Source organism: Pleurodeles waltl, chromosome 4_2 (assembly GCF_031143425.1).
Source record: "Pleurodeles waltl isolate 20211129_DDA chromosome 4_2, aPleWal1.hap1.20221129, whole genome shotgun sequence".
In the NCBI taxonomy this organism is placed as follows: Eukaryota; Metazoa; Chordata; class Amphibia; order Caudata; family Salamandridae; genus Pleurodeles; species Pleurodeles waltl.
The window spans coordinates 672,542,286-672,569,647 of record NC_090443.1 but is presented as its reverse complement, the minus strand read 5'-3'; the positions used below and the strand labels follow the sequence as shown (position 1 = coordinate 672,569,647).

Below are 27,362 nucleotides of genomic sequence, written 5' to 3'. Positions count from 1 at the left end.
TCCCAGGATCCCCTCATCCTGAAACAACAACTAAGTACAACAATTGCCCTTCTTCAGAGACTTGGGTTTGTAATCAATCAGAACAAATCAGACTTTCATCCTTCAAATCAGTGGTCCTTTTTCTCTTTTCGATAGATTCCATCTCAGCTTCTCTTTCCTCACCTTTCCAAAAGATTTGCATCATCAAGATAGAGATTTGCAGAGTTCTTGTGAACGACAAGATTACTCTCCATTAGGCAGCCACACTAATGCTAGTCTCCTCCATTCAAGCGATCTTCCCAGGTTCTTTACACTACTGTGCCCTTCAGATATTACAGATTCTACACTTACAAAAAAAATGTACCGATCAGCCTGGTGTAGATGTTAAAGTTAGTCTATGGAATTGGAGCCTGCAGCAGCAGATGTACCCTCTGTGGGGATTCTTTTAGAATCTCTGGCTGCTGGTGTGGCTTATATGACAGTGAACTCCTATCACTCAGCTAGTTCTACGGGCAATATCCCCATGTCAGATAAACCCAATGTTGAACTCTGGTTGGTTCCTAAATTGTTGCTGGGTATTAGATTTTGTTCTCCCATTCGCCAAAGACAATCTGTTCTAGCATCCCATAACTGAAAGGACATCGCCTACAGAAGCCTACACATATCTAATGGAAGAAGCTATGGGTTTGCTTTGGTAAAGGAGTGTTTCTGGCCTGCTAAGAGAGGTGCTTGAAGCACCCCTACTGTTGTGGTCAGTTAAATGGAAGAAGTCCAGCAGCAGCTGACTAATGGAGGAATGACCCCAGAAGAGCACACAGACCCAATAAAGAAATTGCCACCTCTCGTCAAGCAATTGAAAGGTACAGCCCAGACCAGTGATGTACTCAGTAGTGTGTGCCCCTTGTCACCCTCATTAGGCTCCTCAAGATATTTTTTCACCGCCCCCCCTCTCCTGGGAACAAGCAGAGTGGTGGCTGGTTTGGACCAGTGGAAGAGCACTGCAGGTGCTGACTTTAACATTGTTGAACAGGGTCACAATGTTGAACCTGGTCACGCCATGTCCCTCTGCTTGCGCACACTTAACCTAGAAGTATGGCTACGTCCCATTATCACAGTCAAGAAATTAATTGTGCTCAAGAAGCGTGTGGCAGAAAAAGAATATAGCAAACTAAAGACTGAGAAACAGCCCCGAAACAAGAAGCTATTCACTCCTCACACTGAGGTTGTCCCTTTTTACTTTCCTACCTAGCAGCTTAACATTGCCTTGACTGTAAAATCACTTCAGAGAGCCTTGTGTCCCTTGACCATATTTTTTTGCTGTTTTGAGTAGTTGGTGAAATAAAGTACTTTCTCTTTTTATGATATCGGTGCATTGACTAACAAATATCATGATGGTAATTGGTAATTGATAGTGTCATAGATGCACAAGATCTGTTGGACAAACCAGTGGCATAACACAAAACAATGAGGCCTCGGAGTCTCTCCGCAAGCATAATAAAATTTTTAAATAGATCTTTAGAGGGGGGACAGTACCCAGAGGATGGAAACAAGCCATCATCAGACCATTGCTGAAAAAATCTAATTAGGTCCTCTAGATACGAGCTACCACCCTATATCACTTCTTCCAGACATGGGTAAGATTTTGGAGAAACATGTTAATAAGACTTTATCCAACCATCTGGAAGATAATCAACTTCTGCGCTCTTCGCAGATGGGCTTCAGCGCCCAGCATATTAGAGAATCAGCCTTGCTGGCAGTCACAGAGGAACTTAAAGGGAGTTTGGATCAGGGAGGAGCAACTACCATTATCTTTCTGGACATAAGTGCAGCATTTGATACTGTGGATCATAAGATTATGATCCAGAGATTAAAAGAGTTAGGGGCAAAAGATAAGGCCATGAAATGGATGCAATCCTTTATTGAAGACCAAACTTTTCAAGTGATGGAAAACTCATGTTCCTCAGAAATTATGGCCTCTAAATGTGGAGTGCCTCAGGGTTCTTCCCTTAGCCTTGCCTTTAATATATATTTAAGATCTTTAGCAAATATTGTGATCAAGCATGGGCTATCTATTGTATTTTATGCAGATGATACCCAATTTGTGGTATCAATTGCAAACGGGAAAGGCATGGGCAGCTGACAACTAGCCAAATGCTAAGAGGATGTGGCCAAGTGGATGGTAAATTGCTGTATGAAATTTAATGTAAGAAGACAGAAGTGATATTTCTGGGAAATAATCCACATGCAAATATTGATTGAGGATGGCCAGATTGTCTGGGTAACCCTCCCACTCCTAAACCCCTCATACATAACCTTGGCATGTGTTTGGATAATGCCCTCACAGTGGACTCCTAGGCAACAATATTGGCCCGTAGCTGTTTTGGTGTATTAAGGATAATCTGGAAAATGATCAAATTACTCCCAGAAAACTCAAGAAGAATAGTGGTACAGACCTTGGTAATCTTGTGTTTAGACTACAGTAAATCTCTGTATTTAGGCTCCCTGAAAAATGTCACAAAAAAGCAGGAGGTAGTACAAAATTACTGAAGATTCCCAAAACACAATCAACAAAGGAGGCACTGAAAACACTGCATTGGCTGCAAATCGAAGCAAGAATCAAGTTCAAAACCGTAAGCCTAGAGCACAAATTAATTCATGACAGAGGCCCGCAGCAACTAAGAGGCATACTGGCACAGTAGAGATCCCTCAGGTCAGCTCCGGGGCATTTCCTGAAGGTTAAAGAATTAGGAAATGTAAATGAGGTGGGAGAGCCTTTGCCTATCTAGCCCTTCAACTCTGGAACTCTGCCAGTAGAGATCAGATCGACAAGTGAGGAGCCAAGATTTAGGAAAATGATAAAAACATGGCTCTTCCACAACCCTCTATTTTTATCTCAGTCTGACAGGGGCACACTTCAGTTGATCCTCCCCTAACCTGGTGCTGGGAGGCCCTGTGGTAGACATGTGCTCTACAAATTCAAAAAAATCAAACGGATGTCAGCAATTGTTACTGTAACCTGACTGAGCTGGCACTTGGATGTCCGTTCCAAAAGGGATCCAATATTTAAGGTGCCTGGGGCCACCTCTCGGCCCCCTTACGAACTACTTTTGTTCGTAAAAGGGATTTTCTTTGAGTCTGAACCACATGGTGAACTGCAAAGTCTCCTCTCTAAGACCTCTGTTTCTCTGTAACCGCTGCTCGTGCATGAAAGAAAGCAGGCTAGACACAGACGTGTGTCGCGTAGGTTCTCATTATGCTAATGAGGCTGCTGGATTTGGGAAACAGGATCACATGGACTGTGGCTACTAAGTAGAATTCCACACCACATGACACCTGTCGGCCGAATCCAGGTTCTCCGGCTAACTAGCAGCACCTCATCTCGAGCCGAGATGATTGTGGCAACCAGGCGCATGACAAGATGACTTCTCAGGGGAATTGTGGTCAATCAGATCCCATCCCTTTCTCTCAGTTACCAAAAGGCTTGTGCAGGCAAAGACAACAGAGGCAGAATATAGTTCAATAAGAATTTATTGAAGTAACTGCATCTTAGATAAAACAGCATGTATTGCAGTAACAAGGATGATGAAACACCATAAAAGCAAACAGGTAACTAACAGAGTAAAACACAAGAATAATCCTACAATACTGTCATATTTTTCTCCTACCTACACTAAGTCTGGGCAAACGTAATAAGCCTAATCTGCCCTTTGGGTTTTCCCCCTGGGCGTAGACCATCCCTCATACCTGGAGTAAGAAGCCTGTGGTCTAGAGAGACACTGTCCCCCATGTGGATCGGGGGTCCGGCCACGTAGGCAAGTTGCTGCAGCAAAGCAATCCGCATACAGTCGTGGTCATCTGGCTGGAATCTCCCTCTACCTTGTCTAGGGCAAGGGAGTGCTTTTATAATAAAACAGCTGACATTCTAAGAAAAGGTCCCCACATACGAGTGTTGCTTTTCTGTGAATGTTGGAGACACAGCATTCCTCGTTTGTCGGCAACCCTACTTGACTGTAGCCTTGGAGAAAGCACAGAGTGAAATGAATGTACACTGAGATAAAGAAAATAAAACAGCACCACAACTATTGCTAGAAAAATAAAGCAATGCTGAAAACTTCCCACTTGTATAGCGCACTACTCACCTGTTAGGGTCTCAAGGCGCTGTACGCATATCGCTATGGAACCCCTCCTGACTTTTCCTTGTGAGGTGCCCACTCCTGGGCACCCTCAGGGTGAAGCCAGGCATCCAAGCGCTGTCGGGCCGTTGTGCAGATTAAGCGAGCTATTGCCCAGAGTTACAGAGTGGGACCAATTAATTAGATTAGGTACTGAGGCGAGAATGATCTGGTTCAAGGGAATTGAGCCCAAGACCTGCCGAGGCGGGATATGAACCCTGGTCCCGGGCCAGATCTCTGCATCAGAGTCTGCTGCTCTAACCATTGTGTCACACTTCTCCACCTGAATAAAATGTAACAGAGTTAAAGTGCACAGCGGCAGGCCTAGTTAGCTTAAAACCAATGTGTCTAAAACATGGCTAAAACAGTTATTCAACACCCTCCCCGTGCCGGTCAAAGGAGGTTTAAAAGCTTAAGAAAAAGAAAAAAAAATGTAAGAACTCTTACGTTAAAAAACTAATATGTCAATAGTGACAAGTCAAGAGACTCAGAGGAAGAAAAAAGGGCATTTCGAACAAGCCAAATTCAATAGTCAGTATCACTTTCGAAATCGGCAATTACATTCGGGACAACTGAAGTCCTGAGATATTCTACTTCAGCAGGCGGTAAAATATCCAAGAAGAGCCACAGAGCACTCATGTTCCAAAGCCTAAGCTCCAGCTGAGGCAGCAGCATTCTGTGTTGTGCCCGCCATAGTGTTAAGAGTCGCAGAGTCCATAAAAGGCAACTCGTAAGCGGCTTCCCATAAAAAAATGCACCCTCAACGCGTTTGTCTGATAATGGGCCTTCATCAACAACATCAACAGATCAGCATCCAATGAAAATAAGCGCTGCATAGAAAAAGAGACATTCAGTGCACATTCAAACAGGCACTAGAGGCATGGAAACACCAGCTGCACACAATCCAAAACCGGTCGGAATGTCAAAGACCAGTCACACTCCAGTTGTTCCAGGAGTGGGGCTCCGAAATACTGCATCATGCGTTTACAATACAGTTGTGCTGGCGGTAGCATTTTCAGTACTCCTTGCTGTGACGGGTCAGCCGTTGCGCAGAAAAAGTAGCAACAGCAAAATGACAACTATTATAGCCAAAGTAATCGGAAATCCCCTGAAAATACTCAAAAATATAGAATGTATGGCTGATGGTATTATACCGAAAACAGAAGAGAAGGTGTGAACAAAACCAGAACCAACAACCTTAAAAAAGTGGGCGATTCCAGTAGTACTGGACGCATTAAAGATTTGTCCCACAAGTTCAAAGTGTCACAGAAAAGTTCTGGTTAAAAGGGACTGAATCTCCGCTGATGACCTCACAACCTGAAGCGCATAGGTCTCGCGTGCAGATGTAAGCGCCACATGTTTTTTAAACAAAGCCTTTAGTCTGCTCAATTTGTCAAAATTCACATCAGAAGTAACAATATTGGGGGAGGGGGGGTGGGGGGGAGGACATTCCTGCAGCACGTAACAACTTGGGAGACGGAAACGACTTAAGCTATTCCGGCTCGCATCCCACAACAGCTCTCACTATTAAGGAGCACATAGCTGCCATTGGAGAGCACCTGGAACATATGTCTAATCAAGGGGACTGGGACTCCCTTCAGATAACAAGCCAAGTTTGCCACGGGCGCATTACACGCCCCGTGCAAGGACAGCGGTTTACAAACCATTGAATGACCCACAGAAGTCTGGCATTCACTACTGCTAAGAAAGACCATTCATGTCATTGAAACATTTGTACGAGAAAGAAAGCTCCCACACTTCGTGTAGGTAACTATCTCCCAGCCTTTCATATCTGCACACTGGAATGTGTTTCAAACCGGATGTAAATCGAAGTGTTGAAATTGGCAGATTTATAACCCCATGTATTAGCCATTCAGCAGATGGTATTTCAGCCACAGTAAAAGGCAACTTTTCTAAATTTTCAATATTCAACATGACATATATTGCATCCTTCTTAGCCATTATTTGTTGTTGTCGCGTTAAATTAAATGTGTAAAAATCTCCTTTGCACTCGCGTGTTGCCAGGGAACGCGACCTGCTTTCAATATTTGTAGTGTCCAGGTTTACATGTGTAATGGAACTTAGCTGACTTTGTCCAAGTTGTAAAAAAGATTCATCACTCTGTACTATATCTGTTGCAGATGATACAATATTATTTAAGGTGTAAAATTAGGTCGGACAAGGTGTTAATCCCATATCTACAACGGTTTATGCGTTCTGTAAGTTTTCCTGATCTATTTGCCTTAACCGGGCAGCCGCCTCTTGTTGGGAAGGCTTCCATATTTCATTATATGCAGCATATAATAAGATTTTTCTGCGTTGTCTTCTGGGGCCTAACCGGAAATCTGTGTTATTGGACAGGAGACTTAGATGTTCTTTGACAGCATGTAGTGAGGAGGCCTTCATCCATTGCTGGCATAGTTTCCCTACACTATATGTTGTCACTGTACCAGAGTGTTCTGAGGACACATAGCGTGGGTCCAGCCTATTCATTCTAACCCCCCCCCCCCCGGGGAGTTAACAAAATGACTATGGCACACATTGGTGTCAACAGGCCATAACCATCCTCCAGGTCGTGAAAATGATGAGTTAAATGTACCATTCTGGACCCATTCATTGAGCTGATCTTTGGATGCTGTTTAAGGATACATGGTATTTGAATGACCTCAGAAGGCCCATATATATCAAATAATAATACTTTGTCACAACCAATCCCATTGGGGATTAGTATGGCTGTAATGTTCACTAGAGACAAGTCTCTGCAAATTTTGTGTGATGACAAATGTGGTTCTAGGACCTCATCCACCAGTTCAACTGTATGGGGTTCAGGAAGAAAATGACCATGCATCAAAAGAAAGAAAACTTTAACAAACCCAATCCAAAGGAGAAAGGCAAGTACAGTCAATAAGACCCATAGATAAATCCATGGACAAATTAAATAGTTAATTTTAAGCCAATGTATCAGCTTAAAAGTGCTCTTGGAAGTGCTGCTGCAGTAGAGGCAGATGATTCTGAAGAAAATACATCACCATCGACGAAGTAATCATCTGCACAAATAATAGAGGTGTATTTTGAAGAGGTGAAGCTGCTGAAGATTCCCTCTGTGGTGTATAGTAAGTTACTACATCCGTTTGTGTAGAATTTGTAGAACATTGCTCCGTATTAGCGGAAATCAATGTGGAAGTGGTTGTCAGTGGAACCAATGAAAGCTCATTTTCCACTCTCCCCAAGCTTGGAGAGGAATCAGCGTCGCTGATGAAAACTTCTAGGGGAACTTCCTGGTCTGTAGTTGGAGGGATTCGGGCACTACTCAGGAGTCCTCTAGGTCTGCTGTGCAGGATCGGCCACACGGTGTAATTTGACATTGTCAATGGAGACAAAGCGTTTTTCGAGAGCCAGGCAGCGAGGGTAGAATCACAGTTCTGGTACCGTGTATTCCCAGGACTGGAACCGGTGCATGGTAAGAGGGACCAAATTCCTTTTTCACGCAATCTTTTCACGCATTAGATCCTCAAGTTTAGTAAACCAGCCGGTGGATGTTACTGGTACGTCCCGGATTCCAAGGGAGGCAGCATTAGCAGTTGCGTTGTCATCACAGAACTGTTGTAAGTCTTGCAAGACAGCGACACGTTCATTTATATCATAGGGTGTATAAGCTGCCTCCACACCAGGACCATCAAGATCTGGAACATACATTCAAGTTCCAAAAAGGTATTTGTATGATGTACATTCCCCCTCAGGGACCTTCTAGCCAGATTGTTAAGTGCTCTCTGGACTCCATACAGGTGTGTGAGCCAGCTACGACCTGTGCCTAATACTCTAGATGTTAAGGATTGCTTTACATCTCGGTTTCGTCGCTCCACAACACTATTTCTCTCTGGATGAAATGCAGACGAGTATTGCACCTGGACCCCTAACAAAGCCATGGCTTCCCTGTAAGCCCTTGAGGCAAAAGCAGGGCCCCTAATCAGAATGGAAAGCCACAACAGCATATGTACAGATAAAGGCTTGCAAATCTTTAATAACAGTTTAACTGTCAGCCGAGCGTTGTGGCCAAACCCACAGAAATCTGGAGCATGAATCAGTGACTAGGATGCATTTGTAAGCACTATCTGGTGTCAGGGGACCACAATGGTCCAAGTACGCACATTGTAATGGTTTGTTGGAAATAAGGAGGGGTGTCTGCGGTGGGCGTTTCACAGTGGACTCTTATTTGCTGGCAGATGTCACAACAAAGGACATACTGCTTGGTCTCTTTGTATAGACCTGGCCACCAATATCGTGATTGTAATATTGAAATTGTAGCTGCCACACCTGCATGGGCAGAAGCAACACCCTCATGCACTGCTTTTACTAACGCAGGTCTTAGTTCATTATTAGGAATTATCCGAACTTCCACACCTGATGTTTTTACTTGTGCATCAAACAAGCCTGCCATCCGATAGGAATACTTATCACAATATGCTTTAGGAAAAGGTGTGCCCTCAGCCAAAGCGGCTACGGCTGCCAGTGTTTCATCATCCACTTTTAGCTTGGAATGAGTTACTGCAGCAATAGAAGCCATAGCTACTGCTGATTTGGCTGCTTCATCAGCCAGAGTATTGCCTTCAATGTGTATTCCAACACGCTGATGTCCTAAAGATATGTACAACATGGATGTTAGGCAGCATTTCCTTCAGATCCGCTACTTGCCCCCCAGAAGTCTGTGTTTAACGGTGTTGCCTTTTGAATCTCTGAACCCATTTTGGCGCCAGTAATGCAGATATTCATTGAAGGACTGGACACAATAGTACGAATCACAGACAATCAACGTTATCTGCTCATGATCCGTATGTTCCAGTGCCATCACAAGAGCCTTGAACTCTGCAAGTTGTGCAGTGCAATCTCGTATTGTCTGCATGTAAGTATTTTGTGGATGGAACTTGGCACCCTTCATGTAACCACTCACGACTGCACAAGCAGTGGAGTATTGATGTTTTGTTCTCATTGTTGGTTGGGCTGTACAATCAGTATACAAAGAAGAGCGTTCTCCATTTTCTCGTACTCAGTTCGCAGTTCGGACCGCCCACCTCTCACTGTTTTTCCGGTGAGTCCTGAAAGGAACAAGATTGGCGTGTATCAGTATATTGATATCTGTCAGGCATTTTTAGATTATCCCTATTTCTAAGGTTGTACCTATTTTGTTGGGTCTCCGCATGCAGAGATTCTCCCCTTTCTTTTTTAGGTGTTGTTTCCTATCCCAACGTTTTGGTAGTATCTTTATTAGATATGCCTTAAAATTGTGGTTTAATCGGTCTGGCAACCAGACTATCTTGACCAATACTAGAATAGGTCTCTGCGATAATCTTTGGTAGCTCCCGTTCTTGATCCTGTCAAGGAACACTACAGAGCTGCATTCGCACTGCTAGTGCAACTGCTTGCCCTTTCAGATTACTTAATATAATTTAAGATATCATAGCAAAATTGCCCATTAATTGCATCCCCAAATCCAGGGCTGGGGCAGCCCTGTATGCATCTTGAATCTGTTTTAACACCTCCAGAAGATCGGCAAGTGTTGGTGTACCATGTACGGTAGTATAGAGCGTGGCAAATACCATGCCCCATGTGTTGCAGTTATCAACTGTGAGAACCATCCTGAATAGCAAGCACATAGTGAGAATTCAATGTTTATCCTGAGGTCCTGTATGAGGAAAAACTGCTTCCAGTGCATTTATGTTTTTGAGCTAACCAAAACAGAATTTCCTCCCAGTTGGTGGGGTCCTTAACCATGATCAAATGTACAGTTGCAGGGTTAATGTCTGGGGTGACTGCATGTTGCTGCACTGGGGCAGCATGTGCTGGTTTAGTATTTAATGTTTGTATGACAAAGTGTACTAATAATCTGTATATTGTTGTGCGCTCTATGTATAAGAGGCAAACCTCAGCTACCACTAAGGTCGTTGCATCAGGGTGTGGTATATATGTGGCCAATAAAGGCCAGGTCGGGCCATTCATTGCTCAGAGGACCTGACCTAACCTAACATGTAAAATTGTTGTGGTTTTGATAAGATAAAGGTATTTCCAAATATGCATAAGCTCTGTATTGTGCTGGTATGTTTGCAGGTGTATAGTGGTGAAATGTATTTGTGTTTCCAATTACTGCTGGAAAGGTGGCCCAAGAATAAAACATTTCTGTTCTATAGGCTGGACGAGCCTCAACAACAAATGTAACTGGACCCCCCTGGGCCGTTAGGCCACTTGCCAATAAATGTGCAAGTGAGGGGTGGTCGCATATATACTGCTATTGCTATCTGTTGTGGGTTTGCCATTTTAATGGTAGATGTATGTTCAGAGATAAGGATACCTAGTGGGGATTGGTCCTTTTAAAGGTTAAAGCTTGAACAACCTACAGCTCAACATAGGTACTACCTATATAGCAGAGGAGGAAATCCTCAATACCACGGAAGTCTCTGTACAAAGTATTGAGGTGTCTTTAACCTTAAATAAGACAGAGATACTTAGGAAGAACCGAATATTTGTGCCTGACCAAATGTTTGTGGCACCATGTCGCGTAGGTTCTCATTATGCAAATGAGGCTACTGGATTTGGGAAACAGAATCACATAGATTGTGGCTACTAAGTAGAATTCCACATCACATGATGCCTGTCAGCTGAATCCGGGTTCTCCGGCTAACTACCAGCGCCTCATCTCGAGCCAAGATGATTGTGGCAACTAGGCGCATGACAAGATGACTCCTCAGGGGAATCGTGGACAATCAGATCCCATCCCTTTCTCTCAGTTACCAAAAGTCTCATGCAGGCAAAAACAACAGAGGCAGCATACAGTTCAATAAGACTGTATTGAAGTAACTGCATCTTAGATAAAACGGCATGTATTGCAATAACTAGGATGATGAAACACCATAAACGCAAACAGGTAACTAACATAGTAAAACACAAGAATAATACTACCATACTGTCACTAGGAGTGATGCATATGTTTCTCCTACCTACACTATGTCAGAGCACAGCGTAATAAGCCTAATCTGCCTTTGGGTTTTCCCCATGGGGGTACACCACCCCTCATACCTGGAGTAAGAAGCCTGTGGTCTAGAGAGACACCGTCCCCCATGTGGATCAGGGGCCCGGCCGTCTAGGCAAGTAGCTGCAGCGAAGCAATCAGCAATCAGCATACAGTTGTGGTCATCTGGCTGGAATGTCGCTCTACCATGTCTGGGACAAGGTGGTGTTTTTATAATAAAACAGCTGACATTCTTAGAAAAGGTCCCCACGTATGAGTGTGTGTTTTCAGTGAATGTTGGACACAGCATACCACATTTTTCGGCAACCCTATCTGACTGCAGTCTTGGAGAAAGCACAGTGTGAAATAAATGTCCTACAAGGAACATAATGCTTTCCTGGGCAAAAGTTCAATGAGATAAAGAAAATACAGCACCACAAATATTGTTATTGCTAGAAAAATAAAGCAATGCTGAATAAAATGTAACAGGGTTAAAGTGCACTGCAGCAGGCCTAGTTAGCTTGAAACCAATGTGTCTAAAACAGGGCTAAAATAGCTATACAAAACTTGAACTTAATGGAAAAGACATTGTGATTGGAGTCTCAATGCAGGTAAAATAGTGACTTAACAGTCCTAAAGAAGCTGCACTCATTATCCTGCACATGAGATCTGGATACATGCACTAAAGACTAAGAAATGGACCCCGAAACAAGAAGCTTGTCACTCCTCACACTGATTTTATCCCTTTCTAGTTTTCCCTACGTAGCAGCTTAACATTGCCTTGCCTGTAAATTCACTTTAGAGGGCTCTGTGTCCCTTGACAATATTTTTGTGCCATTTTGAATAGTTGCTTGAAAATAAAGCACTTTCTCTTTTTATCATGTCAGTGCACTGACTAAGAAATGCCATGATGAGAATTGGTAATTGATAGCGTCATGATTTAACAAGATCTGTAGGACAAACCAGTAGCGTAACATAAAACAATGAGGCCTCCCTGAGTCTCCCACATCTCACAGATATTCATTAACCTTTGGTTTAATATAGCCTTCTTGAAAGTTTGGGGGCCCGTGTGTGTGTTGGGGCCCCCCTAGCCCATAGGGACTGAATAGCCTTGTGTTAGGCCCTTGAAATAAATCAATCAACAGGTCAAAATTCTAGGTTGAGAAGCAACTTCTGCAAATCAAACATTTTGAATTCAAATTGTTTGAAATTGCTCACTTCCATTCAAATTACAAAGATTTGAAAAACTGCACTTTTTGATTAATGTGCAGACCCTGCTACTCCACTTTTACCATACTTCGTTGAAATGTTTTTCCTCTACTATTCCATTCTTTTCTCCTGTGGCACTCTCTACTAAATATTCTTCTCCTTTCCCAAGTTTCCAAATTTCTTTTCAGCATTTAACATAAACGTGACTACTTATACTATCACGAGTTTAGTTGGTTATGGCTACAACAATTGACACAGAGTTTCAGAGGAATTAGGGTGAAGTCCCCTTTTTTCATAATTGGCTATAAGTTAGTACCTTAAATGTCAGGGAGAAGTCCCTTCTGGCTCTAGAAGCCTGTAGATCAGGACACGTGGACCTGCCCCTGAGCAGGTGACTGGAGAAGGAGGCATGTCTGGATGGCCTAGGCTTGACCGGTGTCTAACCAAATATTAACTCGCATGCAGATACTGTGGCTTAACTGCAGGCTGACTGGTAATTTTAATGGCTCCCAAATCTCCAAATGGACGAGGAGAACTTCTTCTGGCCTTGATCTTCTTCCCGATCCAGAGTAATGACCCCATCAGTTTACATACGTTGTGATTTAATTTGAATAAATGCAGGCTTTCTCTTGCTTTCGTGAATATGGGTGTTAGGTCTTGCATCCTTAGGGTGGTCCCACCGCAGACATTTTGCCTTTGGCCTCCTGTTTTTGCTGTATCTGATAACATTGATGTAGTCACATTTGGCATATTTAATTTATTTGTAAGTCCCTTGTAAAGTGGTATTCCATATACCCAGGGCCTATAGATTAAATGCTACTAGTAGGCCGGCAGCACTGATTGTGCCACCCACTCAAGTAGCCCTGTAAACATGTCTCAGGCCTGCCTTTGCAGAGCCTGTGTGTGCAGTGTCACTGCCACATCTACTTGGCATTTGAAACCTCTTGCCAAGCCTTAAACTACCCTTGTATTACATATAGGTCACCCCTAAGGTAGGCCCTAGATAGCCCACAGGGGAGGGTGATATGCAACTTAAAGGCAGGACATGTACGTTTAAGTTTTACATGTCCTGGTACGGAAAAACTCCCAAAGATTTTTTTATTTTTATAAATTACTGCAAGGCCTACTCCTCTCATAGGCCAGCATTGGGAATTCCATAATATACACATATATATATATATAGCATCATGTTTTTTCATATCACTAAAATGGTAATGACAATCCTCTGTAAGGGTAAAGTTGGATTTATTCTTACTGTTCTAGAAATACCACTTTTAGAAAGTGTCCATTTCTCTGTTCTCACTGCCCAGTGTGCCTGACAGACTGTCTCCAATACACATCTGGACTGGACTGGGTGACATCTACATTTGTGCATTCCCTCCAGACAGTCACAACACAGGACACTCAACTGCATCTGCATTCTTCTGCATACTGATAAGTCTTCCTCGGCAGGGAGGATGAAAAGGGCTCACACTTACTCCAAGGGTTCAATATTTTTCTGAACATACTTTCATTTGGCAATTATGACTTAGATAGCACTCAGACAAATTAGTGTTGCATCAGAGGCCCAGTAAAAGGCTTTTGAGTAGATGCAATTTACCTCTCATTCTCAAGAAGGGGACAGGTAGGTAAATGTTTGCAGGCATGCAGAGACAGATTAATTAAGATGTGGCTGTATTCCAGACCACACAATGAGAATAGTTCTAGATTGCCTGCTTCGGGAAACCAATGTTACCTCAGGCCCACTACATGGCGATTTTATATATTTAACCCTAATTTTAACTTTCGAAGATATTGAATACAATGCAAGAATAGCAAACTCTTCATGAATAAATCAATATTATAACACTTAGATAGTTTTCAAAGCACGTAATAGGAAAAATGCTAAATATTATTATGACAACTATAATTTGCTTGCTGTTTATTTAACAGCAGAGAACAAAACTAAAAATAACTAACAAGCAACAGCAATTACCTGTCATATAAATAAGAATATTGCTGCGGTCATCTGAAAGCAGGCGCTTGGATCGAGGTGTGCTTGGTGGGATTCTTCCAGTTAAAACTCTCAAGAAATTCTCCACAGTCACCTGCACAGAAAATTAAATAAACGTAAGAAGGTAAAACATTTTCATTGTGCAAAGACAATAGCTAGCATATTATAGAAGTGACTTTATTGACTGGGCTGGACAGTAAAAAATAAATCAAAATACACATTCCTTGCAGCAGTCTCAAAATTACCGCTCTTTTCTAAATAGTACTAAACTATTACATTAGTTCCTTTACAGTAGTAGCACTACAAAACACTTAAATATATCTTCTGAGCTACATGCTACAAGAAGCATTCCTAAACTGCAAATATTTATTCAACGTTTCCTATCATCTTACGACGCCAAAACCCTATAAGAGCTGGATTCTTAAACGATTTTAGAAACAGACTCAAAGAAAGGTGTATAAATAAAAGTCTAACGGCAGATTGATATTTCTGATTCAAAGAATCCAGAATTACTTGCATTTACTATCAGAAATGAGGTTCATCAATCGAAGCATTCTGTAAATGAAGTTTATTTTCTGTGCTACAGTCTATAGATAAACACTTTTAGGTCAGTAGAATCATGTGATGCAATTAGTGCTTACTATTTTGACGATTTCAAAACAAAATCAAAGAAAACAAAAATGTTCGATTTTTAAAAGTATAGTATTATGCACATTTAGTTGGTTTCCTTTAATGCAAAAATGCTTTAACGTGGAAAGGGAAAGAGGTAGATAGTTTAAAGATCCTATTAAACATAAACCTCGAGAAATTACATTTTCACTGTAGACGAGAAAAGCACTATACACACAAAATATAACTGCAAATCTCTACTCAGGGTCAGTTTTTGCCAACTAAATTTGATAAAAACTGAAGGTTGCCCAATGTTTCATGTCAATACATGCCTTGCTAGGTTTTAATTATGTAAAATAGGTTGAAAAATAGCTTAAGAATTTTATTAATCAGTATTAATTTATGAATAAGGGCTTGATACAGGCCTTTACTATACCACAGTGTAAGGTATGACAAGAAGAACAGTGTGAAGAAAATAGCTGTCTTAGCATCTAATTTCGATTGTGTAATCGAACGAGAAATAGCTTCAGAAGATATATGGAAAAAAGTACAAGAAAAGAAGCAATAGGGTCATTGCCTATTGGCAAACATAAAATATGGATGGAACTATTGATGGTCAACCTGATTGGAACAATTTCTTGGAGCATATAAGAGGGATATTTTGGTAGGCTTAGAAGCGTTGGCACAAGGTCAACTGTGTGAGGTCTCCCGAGAAGGATGTTGTAGATCGTTCATTAAGCATATCAAAAGGGGCATATTGCAAGCCATATATAGGATTAGGATTCATCCTTAATATTTAGTTGTGCTATGATTATAACCCAAGAACTAAGAAGTAATAACCCAGATAGTCAAATTTACAGGTGACTAATATAGCTTATCCCCTGCTTAATGGAATTGAAAATTAGCACTACTGACAGTGCTTGTAACTCTGCTGAAAATAAAGATTGGGTTTATTTCACTGAGTACTAACAGGAGACTATGAGCCTGATTTAGAGTTTGGTGGACGGGTTACTGCATCACAAACACAATGGATATCCTGCCCACCGTATTACAATTTCCATTGGATAAAGTGGAATTGTAATACTGCGCAGGAGACGTCTGTCACATCTGTGACGGAGAAATCCCATCCGCCAAACTCTAAATCAGGTTGGATGTTCATACCAAGAAGGAGGGTGCTTAAAAGAAGTTTTTGAGCCAAATTTAAGAATGGGTAATGAGATAGTGTTTTTGTGAAGTCTATATTTTATGCAATAAATAAAAATGAATAATAACTTTTATATTGGATCTAATACACAAATGGTGAGCAAATGTGGTTACAGTTGAAACAAGTTTAATATGATGTATACAAGTGTTTAATAATATATTTTAGTTATGCCACATTTATGTGAAAACTTCATCTTGCCCAAAGTTGACGTGATCTATGTAATTCAATCACTCCTTTTCTTCTCCCTCACACCCTGTCCTCCTGCACATTTGCTATGATTACGAGGTCCGCAGAGCAAAGACAGCTGATGTGATGGTTTATTGTTATGAATACAGAGTTCGGAATGACCTTTCCAGTGTTCCTAAACTTAGTGCGACTTCAAGGCTCTTCTGTTGTTGTTGGACTGTGGAGACCAGCCTTATTCATTAGTCTGAAACAATTATATTGTTGAAATGGTCCATTTTTTGTTCAAAACATCTCCAGATGCCAGCAGCACGGAAGATGCTTTCTTAAAATGTGACAGTGCTAATGTATTAAGGTAATTGTGTTTAAACTTCTGACTTGCTAAAGATTTGTTACAACAGTACCAAGATGATATTTCTGTTTTACTAATTTGTTATGTAAGAATTGTGCGCAAGAACCACTTGATTCTGGGGATGAACCACAATTGCACAGAAATTTTTAAAGATGTTTCTGTTCTACTATAATTTTAGAATGTTGCTGCTCATTTGGGACGTATAACGTTTTAAGGTTTTGTCCACTCTGTATAACTCTGCATTGAAGCTTTCATGGCAATTATTCTGTACTACCTAATTCTGAGATTTTTGTAATAATAATCTTTAACTTTTCTCTGACCTAGAACTTCATTATTGAGGGGTCCCAGTTACTTGTTTTTTCTATTCTGCTAAACTGATGTTGGGAGGGTGCCTTTTCATGCTTTTTTTACAGTGAGAAAACTGTCAGCAGTAGAATATGGGGTATTTTCGGGGTGTCCTGAATATTGGGGTATGGATTTATTCCCACAGTATATAGAGTTTGTTTAAAGATTGACATGTTGCAAGTCAAGGAGTTAACTTCTTACATCGGATTTGGGAGAGCAAAGCCACTTGGTACAAATTAACACTTGAGAAATGTAAGTTTGAATTCAGTGCATGGTCTTTCTATTCAACAATGCAGTAGGAATATTTCTTAAAAAAAATATTGTGCACTTCTTACAAACATTCAATTCAATTATTTAACTAAAATTAGTTTTTGAGAGCCCAGTCTAGTAACTTATAAATGTTTTTTTTTTAATGATGTGTATACACATTGTGTCTTCATACTTTTGCTTTCTGTGGCCCAGTAACCAACTTTCACTTCATGTCAGAAACTGTTGACTCAATTATATTCTCACTTTGTTGCCCACTAGATGGATCATCTGTTTTTTTCTACTTCACAAAGGAGCATTTAAGATTTGAAACTTGGGCTGGACTAGGATCAATTTCAAATGATGGACTATACCAATATGATTTTCACCAATTTGTACACAGGATAAATAGCTACTTTCATTTGTTTACAGTACAAAAAAAAATTGAAGCCATGAATAACACCACACTGGTTTTATACCATTGCAAAGAATCCACTTCAATGAGAGACCACTAAAATGCATTTACAATAACACAAATCACCACTACAACAAGGTAAGTTACAATGCATTTTAGGGTGTAAGGATGGGTATGTGGATAGGTGGTTGGTTGGTCTTAGGGGCAGCAAGTGGGTTAGGGATATGTTGAAATTTAAGGTAGTCCAAGTTGTTTTCAGGGTTTAGGGATGGCTAGTGTATAGGGTCGTAGTAATGAGTTTTTAGGGTTACAGGTTTGTGTAGTATAGTAGGGTTGTAGTAGTTCTTAGGGTTCAGGGATTGGCAGTGTATTGGGGAACTAAGGGTTTTTAGGGTTCAGGGGTGGGTAGAGCCTATGCTTTTGTTTTTTATGGATCAGGGATGAGGAGTATACATGGATAGTTAGAGTCAGGGTAAACCGGTATTTTTAGAGCTCAGGGATGCTAGCACTGAGGGCAGTAAAGACTTTATTCTGTTTAGGAAAGGGTAAAGTTGAGGAGTAGTATTTTAAGGTTCAGGTATGTGTAATGTTCAGGAGTAGTTTTGATTATTTTAATACAAATGCATAAGTTTGTGTATATGTGCACATGCTTACATGTGTGTACACATATCATATAATAATGCATTCTATTGTAATGTGTTGTTAAGGTTTGCAATGTAATGGTAAGGAACATTGTGGTGAATAAGAATACGTGATAATTGCAGTCATTGTGCATGCATGGTAAACATAATGCGTGACGTTTGAGTTCCTTTTTGCATTCTATATTGGCCTTCTCAGATATGCACCACCAAAACGTGAACATTAATTAATGGTGTCACAACTATGCCCCATCTAGTCATTGTAGAGCAAATGAGTTAAATACAACTCTAGAATGTTCATATTCATGACAGAATTTTAGCAAGCTATGGTGTAATAAATTTCCATTTAGCGTTGTCATACACAAATTAGTCTCATAAGATATTTTGAAAGTATAGTATGAATTTGAGCATCCTACACCTACACTGGAGCTTTCTGCAATGTGGGACTTTTCGCCTTTTGTGCACTAATAGATGAGCCACTGTGGAATGAACAATCCGCAGATTGCAGACGTTCAAATGACTTTGGAGAAGAGCTGGGCAAAATAAAAACAAAACACAAAAAAGACTGGCACATTTGTGAATTTTGTGTTACAATAAATTCACAAGCTATTGCCTTGTGCTGGTATTGTGTAATTTGTTCATGAGGGAATTAGGTTTGTGAAGAAAATATGTTGCTCAAGAGGCATTTAGTGTTCGAAACAATGTCCTTTTAGTATCTTGCATAGTTTTTTTTTCTTACATCTTAAGTGAAATGTTCATCTTGACACCAGCAAACCACAATATGCATTATTTTACATAATGTTCTCAAAATGTCAATGGAAAAATGCATGCAAATTTGAAACGCCATAATTTAGGGTATCCAATAGAAAGCCAAAACCCTGGCTATTTAGCACATATTACCTCAGCAGAACTAAATTATTCACCAACACATTAAGGCGGCCACATCATTAATTATATATTTGCAATTAAATATGATCTGATAAATTGTAATGTTGTATGCTATTTGAAAATTAGTCACTGAAGCCATTCCTAGCCACATGCTTCAAAAGAAATTCAGTGACACTGTCCAGTTGCATTTGTGTGATACAATGATCACAGGTTAGCATTTAATGTTTTCAGATGCTTCATACTATGCTTCGTGTCAGATGTAAATATTTAAATAAAAAACAACATAAAATGAAATGAACAGATGCAGGAGACTAAACCAACACACACATGGCCCTTAAATCACAGTGATATAAAAAATAATTCTAGCTATCGCGTCAAAAATGATCAATTCTATTAAGGACCCGGATGCGAGGATTATGCTTCTCTTTCCTTACTGAGAAATACACAGCAGCCAATCAAACTTTTCACCACAAAAAACGACTTTTCCCAAGATCCTCAGAAGTCCGTACTTTGTACAATCATAGGTCTGCTCCTTGTATATATGTCCCAGTGACCATGGTCCTTCCTCTTTCTTTGCAACAACCTAGAACACAACAACCTGAATCTCAACGAAAATGGAATCTCCATGAAGCCCCAAAATGAAGAATTCTGAACCGCAACCTCCTGTCAAACCTGAAGCGACTACATGATGTCCTCCTTCCCTTAACCTCAGGATCATTCACGTTCCTTTACTGTCCGATCCTAAGAGCTAATAAACATGCAAATAATATTGGTCTTGACAAAAAAAATCAAACGGGTGGGTATATTAAACCATATCCTAACCACATTATACATATATATATATCAACATTTTTTATCAAAATATGTAAAGATAAATCATTTTATGGGTGGAATAATCCTTTCCTCAATGTCCTTCATAGAACTGAAAATTCTTGACTTGATAGCTAGAAAATGTTTTATTCTATGTCAGGACCGGAGGCTTCGGATTTGTGGTAGTTTAAAAGTGAGCCACCACTGTAGACACAACATCAACAATTGGTTTATGATAGAACACCTTGAAAGTAGAGTCTGAAGACCAATCTGCTGCAGTCATGATGTCCTCCAAACAAAAACCTGCCCAAAAGGTTTTAGACGCCGTGGTCCAACGAACAGTGTGTACCAAACCTAGTGGTATCTATTTCAGCCTCCCCCATCAGCCACTTGACCCACCTAGCCAAGGTGGCTGCCGACACCAGTCCAAAGACACTGCAGGGAAATGAGCAACTGTCCCTGGGCATCTCTACGAATCTCAAGAGTACAATCCTCATAAGCCATTCAACATTTAACAACACATAACTTGTGATTATGGGGAATGGCTGGATATGAAATGCAACGAGACGCAGTCTTTGTACATCTAGTAATGATGAAAAAAACTGCAGAAGGCGTAAATACTCTACCTGTTAAATCCAGAACATGTACATCAGAAACACGTTGACATTGTATCAGACAAAGGAGAAGGGTGAGTTTCGTCAACAATTGTTTGAGGGAAACTTCCTCGTTACATGGCCAGGCTTGCAAAAAACAAAAACAAACAAAAAAACACGACATCCACATCCTATGAAGCTGAATATTTGGGCTGAGGGGCCTGACCATTCTGATGCCTCATAGGAGTTTACAAATCAGAGGGTGTTCCCCATGTGGCTTGCCCTCCAGAAGAGGGTGACTCACAGAAACAGCGGACCTGAAATTATTAATGGTCCTGTATGCCAAACTTTGGGATGCCAAATAGGAAAGAAAATTGACAATCACACTGATGCTTTCCCCCAAAGGATCAACATGTCGCTCATCACAAAAAGCCCACCCATTTCCTCCAGTAAGCCTCATAGCATTTGTGTGGAGGTAGCCCAAGATTTGGATAAGAAGAACGTTGTGTCCTCCGAAACTCCCAGCACTTGCCAACGTAGCCAGAAAGTCTCCAGGCCATGCGTGACAAGTGTCCCGCTATTATCAATGGATGAGGAAGACCCAACGGATCCAGGAGCAGGGATGGATAGGAGGGAATTGGAAATGGAGGAGCATACAACAGTGACATTGCTACTGGAAACCACAACTGAGCTTTCCAGACAGGGGTCACAAAAATAATCTCCGCTCTCCATCTCCTCACCTGAAAGAGTACTCTCTGAATCATGGAAAATGGAAGTAAGGCATAGGGGAGACCTATGGTCCATTCTTGAAGGAAAGCATCCGACCCGCAGCTTGGGTATCCAGCCTCCAACTGTAAAATAGTGGAAGCTGACGCAAAAAAAATCTATCAAGCACTTGCCTCACCATCTCTCCAGACTGTGAAACACTGGCTGATTGAGTTTCCAATTACTGCCATCTCTCAAGAAACAAGAGTTCCAGACTGTCACTAAATTGTAATGTCCCGTAATGTATTCCGCCACCACCAATATGCGAACTGCCGATATGTCCATGCGTAACAGGATGCAACAGCTTGCCTTGCGGGGAGACAGAACAAATCGCAAAGGCCCCCGCTATCTCAGTTGATATGGAGACTCAGGTATTCCTGGGACCACCAGCTCCCGGTCTCCACTGGTCCACACAGTGTCCCCCATCCCCCACCACCCCAATGGCTCCCCAAAAAGGAAAAGTACATAAACAGCACTCTACTATCGCTGGCCTGGAAAACAGCAGGCATATAAAAGTTGTCAGTCTCGAGCAATACAGATAATGTAAAACCGACTTGCACTTTCAAGGGTTAAAATGTTTATCAGTATCGAGGATTAAAACAACACCACTGACCTGAGATTTTATTCCCAGACAGGAACCGACCAGCAAGTTATTGACTGTTCCAACTGTGGCAGGACACACTCCCAAGTAACACAGTAACACTAGCCCGAAGGATTTGAGCTATGAAACAGAGAAGGCACCCATCCTATGCACTTCAGACATCCGGACTCCTAAATATTTAAAAGTTCCGTATGTCTACCATTAACTGGTTATGGATGTTATGAATTTGTACTGCTTGCAAATTAACCAGAAACAACTTCACCTGCTTATGTACACGGCCATAAAAACTAAATGCAATCGACAGAACTAGCAAAAGGAAGAACCTGAATCAAGGTTTAAAGCATGCAGTGGGAACATGTGGAAGATGTCAGGGGCAGGTGGGAATGACATGTATACTGCACCTTTATCTTCACTACAGATCGCCTTCATGAGTTTTCTAGTAACATCCGCAAGAATGTTTTTTCTTGCACTGATTAAAACACAGAAAATTGTTGCTGGGGTACTTGCAACAAAGATAACTGGACACTCAACATTCTAGCACAACAGAGGATTAAGACATTCACCAGCTGAATGGGTGTGGGCTCACTCGAAAGAAAGATAATAAGCACTCAATCAGCCTCCTCATGATCAAGGCTAGACTGCAGACTACAGAGGAGTTTGCGGTGGGTACTGCTTTTCAACGGCTAATTACAAGAAACAGACAAACAAGATCGTTATCTACTGTATTACTCTTTTGGGTGGATACTCTTAATAGACAGATTCCTGACCTTTGTTCGACTGGAAACAAGACTGGTTAAGAACATTTGTTTGTAGCAGTGATCCTATGTATCGCTGGGTGGGGCTGGGTGGTTCTCCACGGACTCCATACTGCCCCAAAAGTGATGGATGGAGTCGCTTTTAAATACCTTGCCTGCACGACGTTATCACTTTCTTGTCTTTTCCCTCCTGCACCCGCAAACAGAGTGTGAATAAATGTTGGTTATAGTGTGCTGAAAGAGAATATGGGACCTTTACAAACTGTTAAAAAGAGTCCACTCTACAGAACAGGGAGGCAGGATGGCAGTGAAAAATCAGTGGTTAGTGTGTCCATCAGACAGAGCATTACCAAAGGTAATTAACTTGTTAATCTGATGGACACTTCAAACTACAGGTTCCTCACATCCAAATAGATTCAAAAGCAGTACCACTCCAAGGTGGAGGGCCTGTAGATTGGGGAAAGACCAAAAAGTCGTGCAGAATAGAGCAATCAATGTGACCTTTCCGTCAGACGCGACTGTTAATATAGTAGTGCTCTGTGAATGTATGGACCGATCCCCACATTCCAGCCTAGCAGATGTCAAGGACAGAACCCCTCATACCAATGCAGTAGCAGCAGCCGTGGCCCTAGTGGAATAAACTCATGTACCTACCAGGGACTGCTTCTTGACCAATGTGTAGCAGATCTTAATACAGAGGACTATCCACCTTGACAAAGACCTCTTCCACACAGCCTTTTGTTTCTTTGCTTCAAAGAACTCCACAGTAAGTTGTTTGTCCACTCAATGTTCTTTGGTACAATCTACAGAAAAGTTTAAAGCCTTTTTGGGATCCAACCGATTGAGCCTCTCCTCCTCTTTCGAAGGATAAAAATTAACAAAGAACACTGTTAAAATAATGGATCTCTCCAAGTGGAAGGAGTCACAACTGTAGGAGGCTGGCCTGGTTTGTAGTGGTACCAAGGGGTACTTACACTCTGCACCAGGTCCAGTTATCCCTTATTAGTGTAGAAGAGGTGTCTAGCAGCTTAGGCTGATAGAAAAGGTAGCTTAGCAGAGCAGCTTAGGCTGAACTAGGAGACGTGTAAAGCTCCTACTATACCACTGGTGTCATATGCACAATATCATAAGAAAACACAATACACAGATATACTAAAAATAAAGGTACTTTATTTTTATGACAATATGCCAAAAGTATCTCAGTGAGTACCCTCAGTATGAGGATAGCAAATATACACAAGATATATGTACACAATACCAAAAATATGCAGTAATAGCAATAGAAAGCAATGCAAGCAATGTACAGTCACAATACATTGCAATGAGAGCTTATAGGTATAGGGGCAACACAAACCATATACTCCAAAAGTGGAATGCGAATCACGAATGGACCCCAAACCTATGTGACCTTGTAGAGGGTCGCTGGGACTGTAAGAAAACAGTGAGGGTTAGAAAAATAGCCCACCCCAAGACCCTGAAAAGTGGGTGCAAAGTGCACCTAAGTTCCCCAGAGAGCACAGAAGTTGCGATAGGGGAATTCTGCAAGGAAGACCAACACCAGCAATGCAACAACAATGGAGTTCCAGACGAGAGAACCTGTGGAACAAGGGGACCAAGTCCAAGAGTCACACTCAAGTCGTGAGTGGGCAGATGCCCAAGAAATGCCAGCTGAGGGTGCAAAGAAGCTGCCATCGGATGGTAGAAGCTGTGGATTCTGCAAGAACGAAGAGGACTAGGAACTTCCCCTTTGGAGGATGGATGTCACACGTCATGAAGAAGCTTGCAGAGGTGTTTCCGTGCAAAAAGACCACAAACAAGCCTTGCTAGCTGCAAGGGTCGCGGTTAGGGTTTTTGGATGCTGCCGTGGCCCAGGAGGGACCAGGATGTCGCCAATTGCGTGAGGAGACAGAGGGGGCACCCATCAAGACAAGGAGCCCACTCAGAAGCAAGCAGCACCCGCAGATGTGCCGGAACAGGCACTACGAAGAAGAGTGAACCGGAGCTCACCCGAAGTCACAAAAGAAGGTCCCACGACGCCAGAGGACAACTCAGGAGGTCGTGCACTGCAGGTTAGAGTGTCGGGGACCCAGGCTTGGCTGTGCACCAAGGAAATCCTGGAAGAGTGCACAGGAGCCGGAGCAGCTGCAAATCACGTGGTACCCAGCAATGCAGTCTAGCGTGGGGAGGCAAGGACTTACCTCCACCAAACTTGGACTGAAGAGTCACTGGACTGTGGGAGTCACTTGGACAGAGTTGCTGAGTTCCAGGGACCACGCTCGTCGTGCTGAGAGGGGACCCAGAGGACCGGTGATGCAGTCTTTTGGTGCCTGCGGTTGCAGGGGGAAGATTCCGTCAACCCACAGGAGATTTCTTCGGAGCTTCTAGTGCAGAGAGGAGGCAGACTACCCCCACAGCATGCACCACCAGGAAAACAGTCAAGAAGGCAGCCGGATCAGCGATACAAGGTTGCAGTAGTCGTCTTTGCTACTTTGTTGCGGTTTTGCAGGCTTCCAGAGCAGTCAGCGGTCGATTCCTTGGCAGAAGGTGAAGAGAGAGATGCAGAGGAACTCTGATGAGCTCTTGCATTCGTTATCTAAAGAATTCCCTAAAGCAGAGACCCTAAATAGCCAGAAAAGGAGGTTTGGCTACTTAGGAAGGAGGATAGGCTAGCAACACAGGTAAGAGCCTATCAGAAGGAGTCTCTGACGTCACCTGCTGGCCCTGGCCACTCAGAGCAGTCCAGTGTGCCAGCAGCACCTCTGTTTCCAAGATGGCAGAGGTCTGGAACACTCTGGAGGAGCTCTGGGGCACCTCCCAGGGGAGGTGCAGGTCAGGGGAGTGGTCACTCCCCTTTCCTTTGTCCAGTTTCGCGCCAGAGCAGGGCTGGGGGATCCCTGAACCGGTGTAGACTGGCTTATGCAGAGATGGGCACCATCTGTGCCCATCAAAGCATTTCCAGAGGCTGGGGGAGGCTACTCCTCCCCAGCCCTGACACCTTTTTCCAAAGGGAGAGGGTGTAACACCCTCTCTCTGAGGAAGTCCTTTGTTCTGCCTTCCTGGGCCAAGCCTGGCTGGACCCCAGGAGGGCAGAAACCTGTCTGAGGGGTTGGCGGCAGCAGCAGCTGCAGTGAAACCCCGGGAAAGGTAGTTTGGCAGTACCCGGGTCTGTGCTAGAGACTCGGGGGATCATGGAATTGTCTCCAATTCCATGATCTTAGACATGTTACATGGCCATGTTCGGAGTTACCATAGTGACGCTATACATATGTAGGGACATATGTATAGTGCACGTGTGTAATGGTGACCCCGCACTCACAAAGTCCGGGGAATTTGCCCTGAACAATGTGGGGGTACCTTGGCTAGTGCCAGGGTGCCCACTGTAGGAAAGTACCATCTTGCCTGGCATGTTACCCCCATTTTTCACTGTATATATGTTGTTTTAGTTGTATGTGTCACTGGGACCCTGGTAACCCAGGGCCCCAGTGCTCATAAGTGTGCCTGAATGTGTTACCTGTGTAGTGACTAACTGTCTCACTAAGGCTCTGCTAATCAGAACCTCAGTGGTTATGCTCTCTCATTTCTTTCCAAATTGTCACTAACAGGCTAGTGACCAATTTCACCAATTTACATTGGCTTACTGGAACACCCTTATAATTCCCTAGTATATGGTACTGAGGTACCCAGGGTATTGGGGTTCCAGGAGATCCCTATGGGCTGCAGCATTTCTTTTGCCACCCATAGGGAGCTCTGACAATTCTTACACAGGCCTGCCACTGCAGCCTGAGTGAAATAACGTCCACGTTATTTCACAGCCATTTTTACACTGCACTTAAGTAACTTATAAGTCACCTATATGTCTAACCTTTACCTGGTAAAGGTTAGGTGCAAAGTTACTTAGTGTGAGGGCACCCTGGCACTAGCCAAGGTGCCCCCACATTGTTCAGGGCCAATCCCCCGGACTTTGTGAGTGCGGGGACACCATTACACGCGTGCACTACATATAGGTCACTACCTATATGTAGCTTCACAATGGTAACTCCGAATAAGGCCATGTAACATGTCTATGATCATGGAATTGCCCCCTCTATACCATCCTGGCATAGTTGGCACAATCCCATGATCCCAGTGGTCTGTAGCACAGACCCTGGAACTGCCAAACTGCCCTTCCTGGGGTTTCACTGCAGCTGCTGCTGCTGCCAACCCCTCAGACAGGCATATGCCCTCCTGGGGTCCAGCCAGGCCTGGCCCAGGATGGCAGAACAAAGGACTTCCTCTGAGAGAGGGTGTTACACCCTCTCCCTTTGGAAAATGGTGTGAAGGCAGGGGAGGAGTAGCCTCCCCCAGCCTCTGGAAATGCTTTCTTGGGCACAGATGTGCCCAATTCTGCATAAGCCAGTCTACACCGGTTCAGGGGACCCCTTAGCCCTGCTCTGGCGCGAAACTGGACAAAGGAAAGGGGAGTGACCACTCCCCTGACCTGCACCTCCCCTGGGAGGTGTCCAGAGCTCCTCCAGTGTGCTCCAGACCTCTGCCATCTAGGAAACAGAGGTGCTGCTGGCACACTGGACTGCTCTGAGTGGCCAGTGCCACCAGGTGACGTCAGAG

At 42.7% G+C, this 27,362-nt stretch overlaps 1 protein-coding gene across 1 annotated transcript in view; it reads right to left on the bottom strand.

Annotated features, from left to right (window-relative positions):
* Nucleotides 1-27,362, bottom strand: part of PIGK (phosphatidylinositol glycan anchor biosynthesis class K) — a 452,024-nt gene that overhangs the window by 308,761 nt on the left and 115,901 nt on the right. Inside the window, exon 5 of the mRNA XM_069232253.1 lies at nt 14,336-14,447. Coding sequence (XP_069088354.1) covers nt 14,336-14,447 — 112 coding nt within the window. The remainder of the gene's footprint in view (nt 1-14,335; nt 14,448-27,362) is intronic.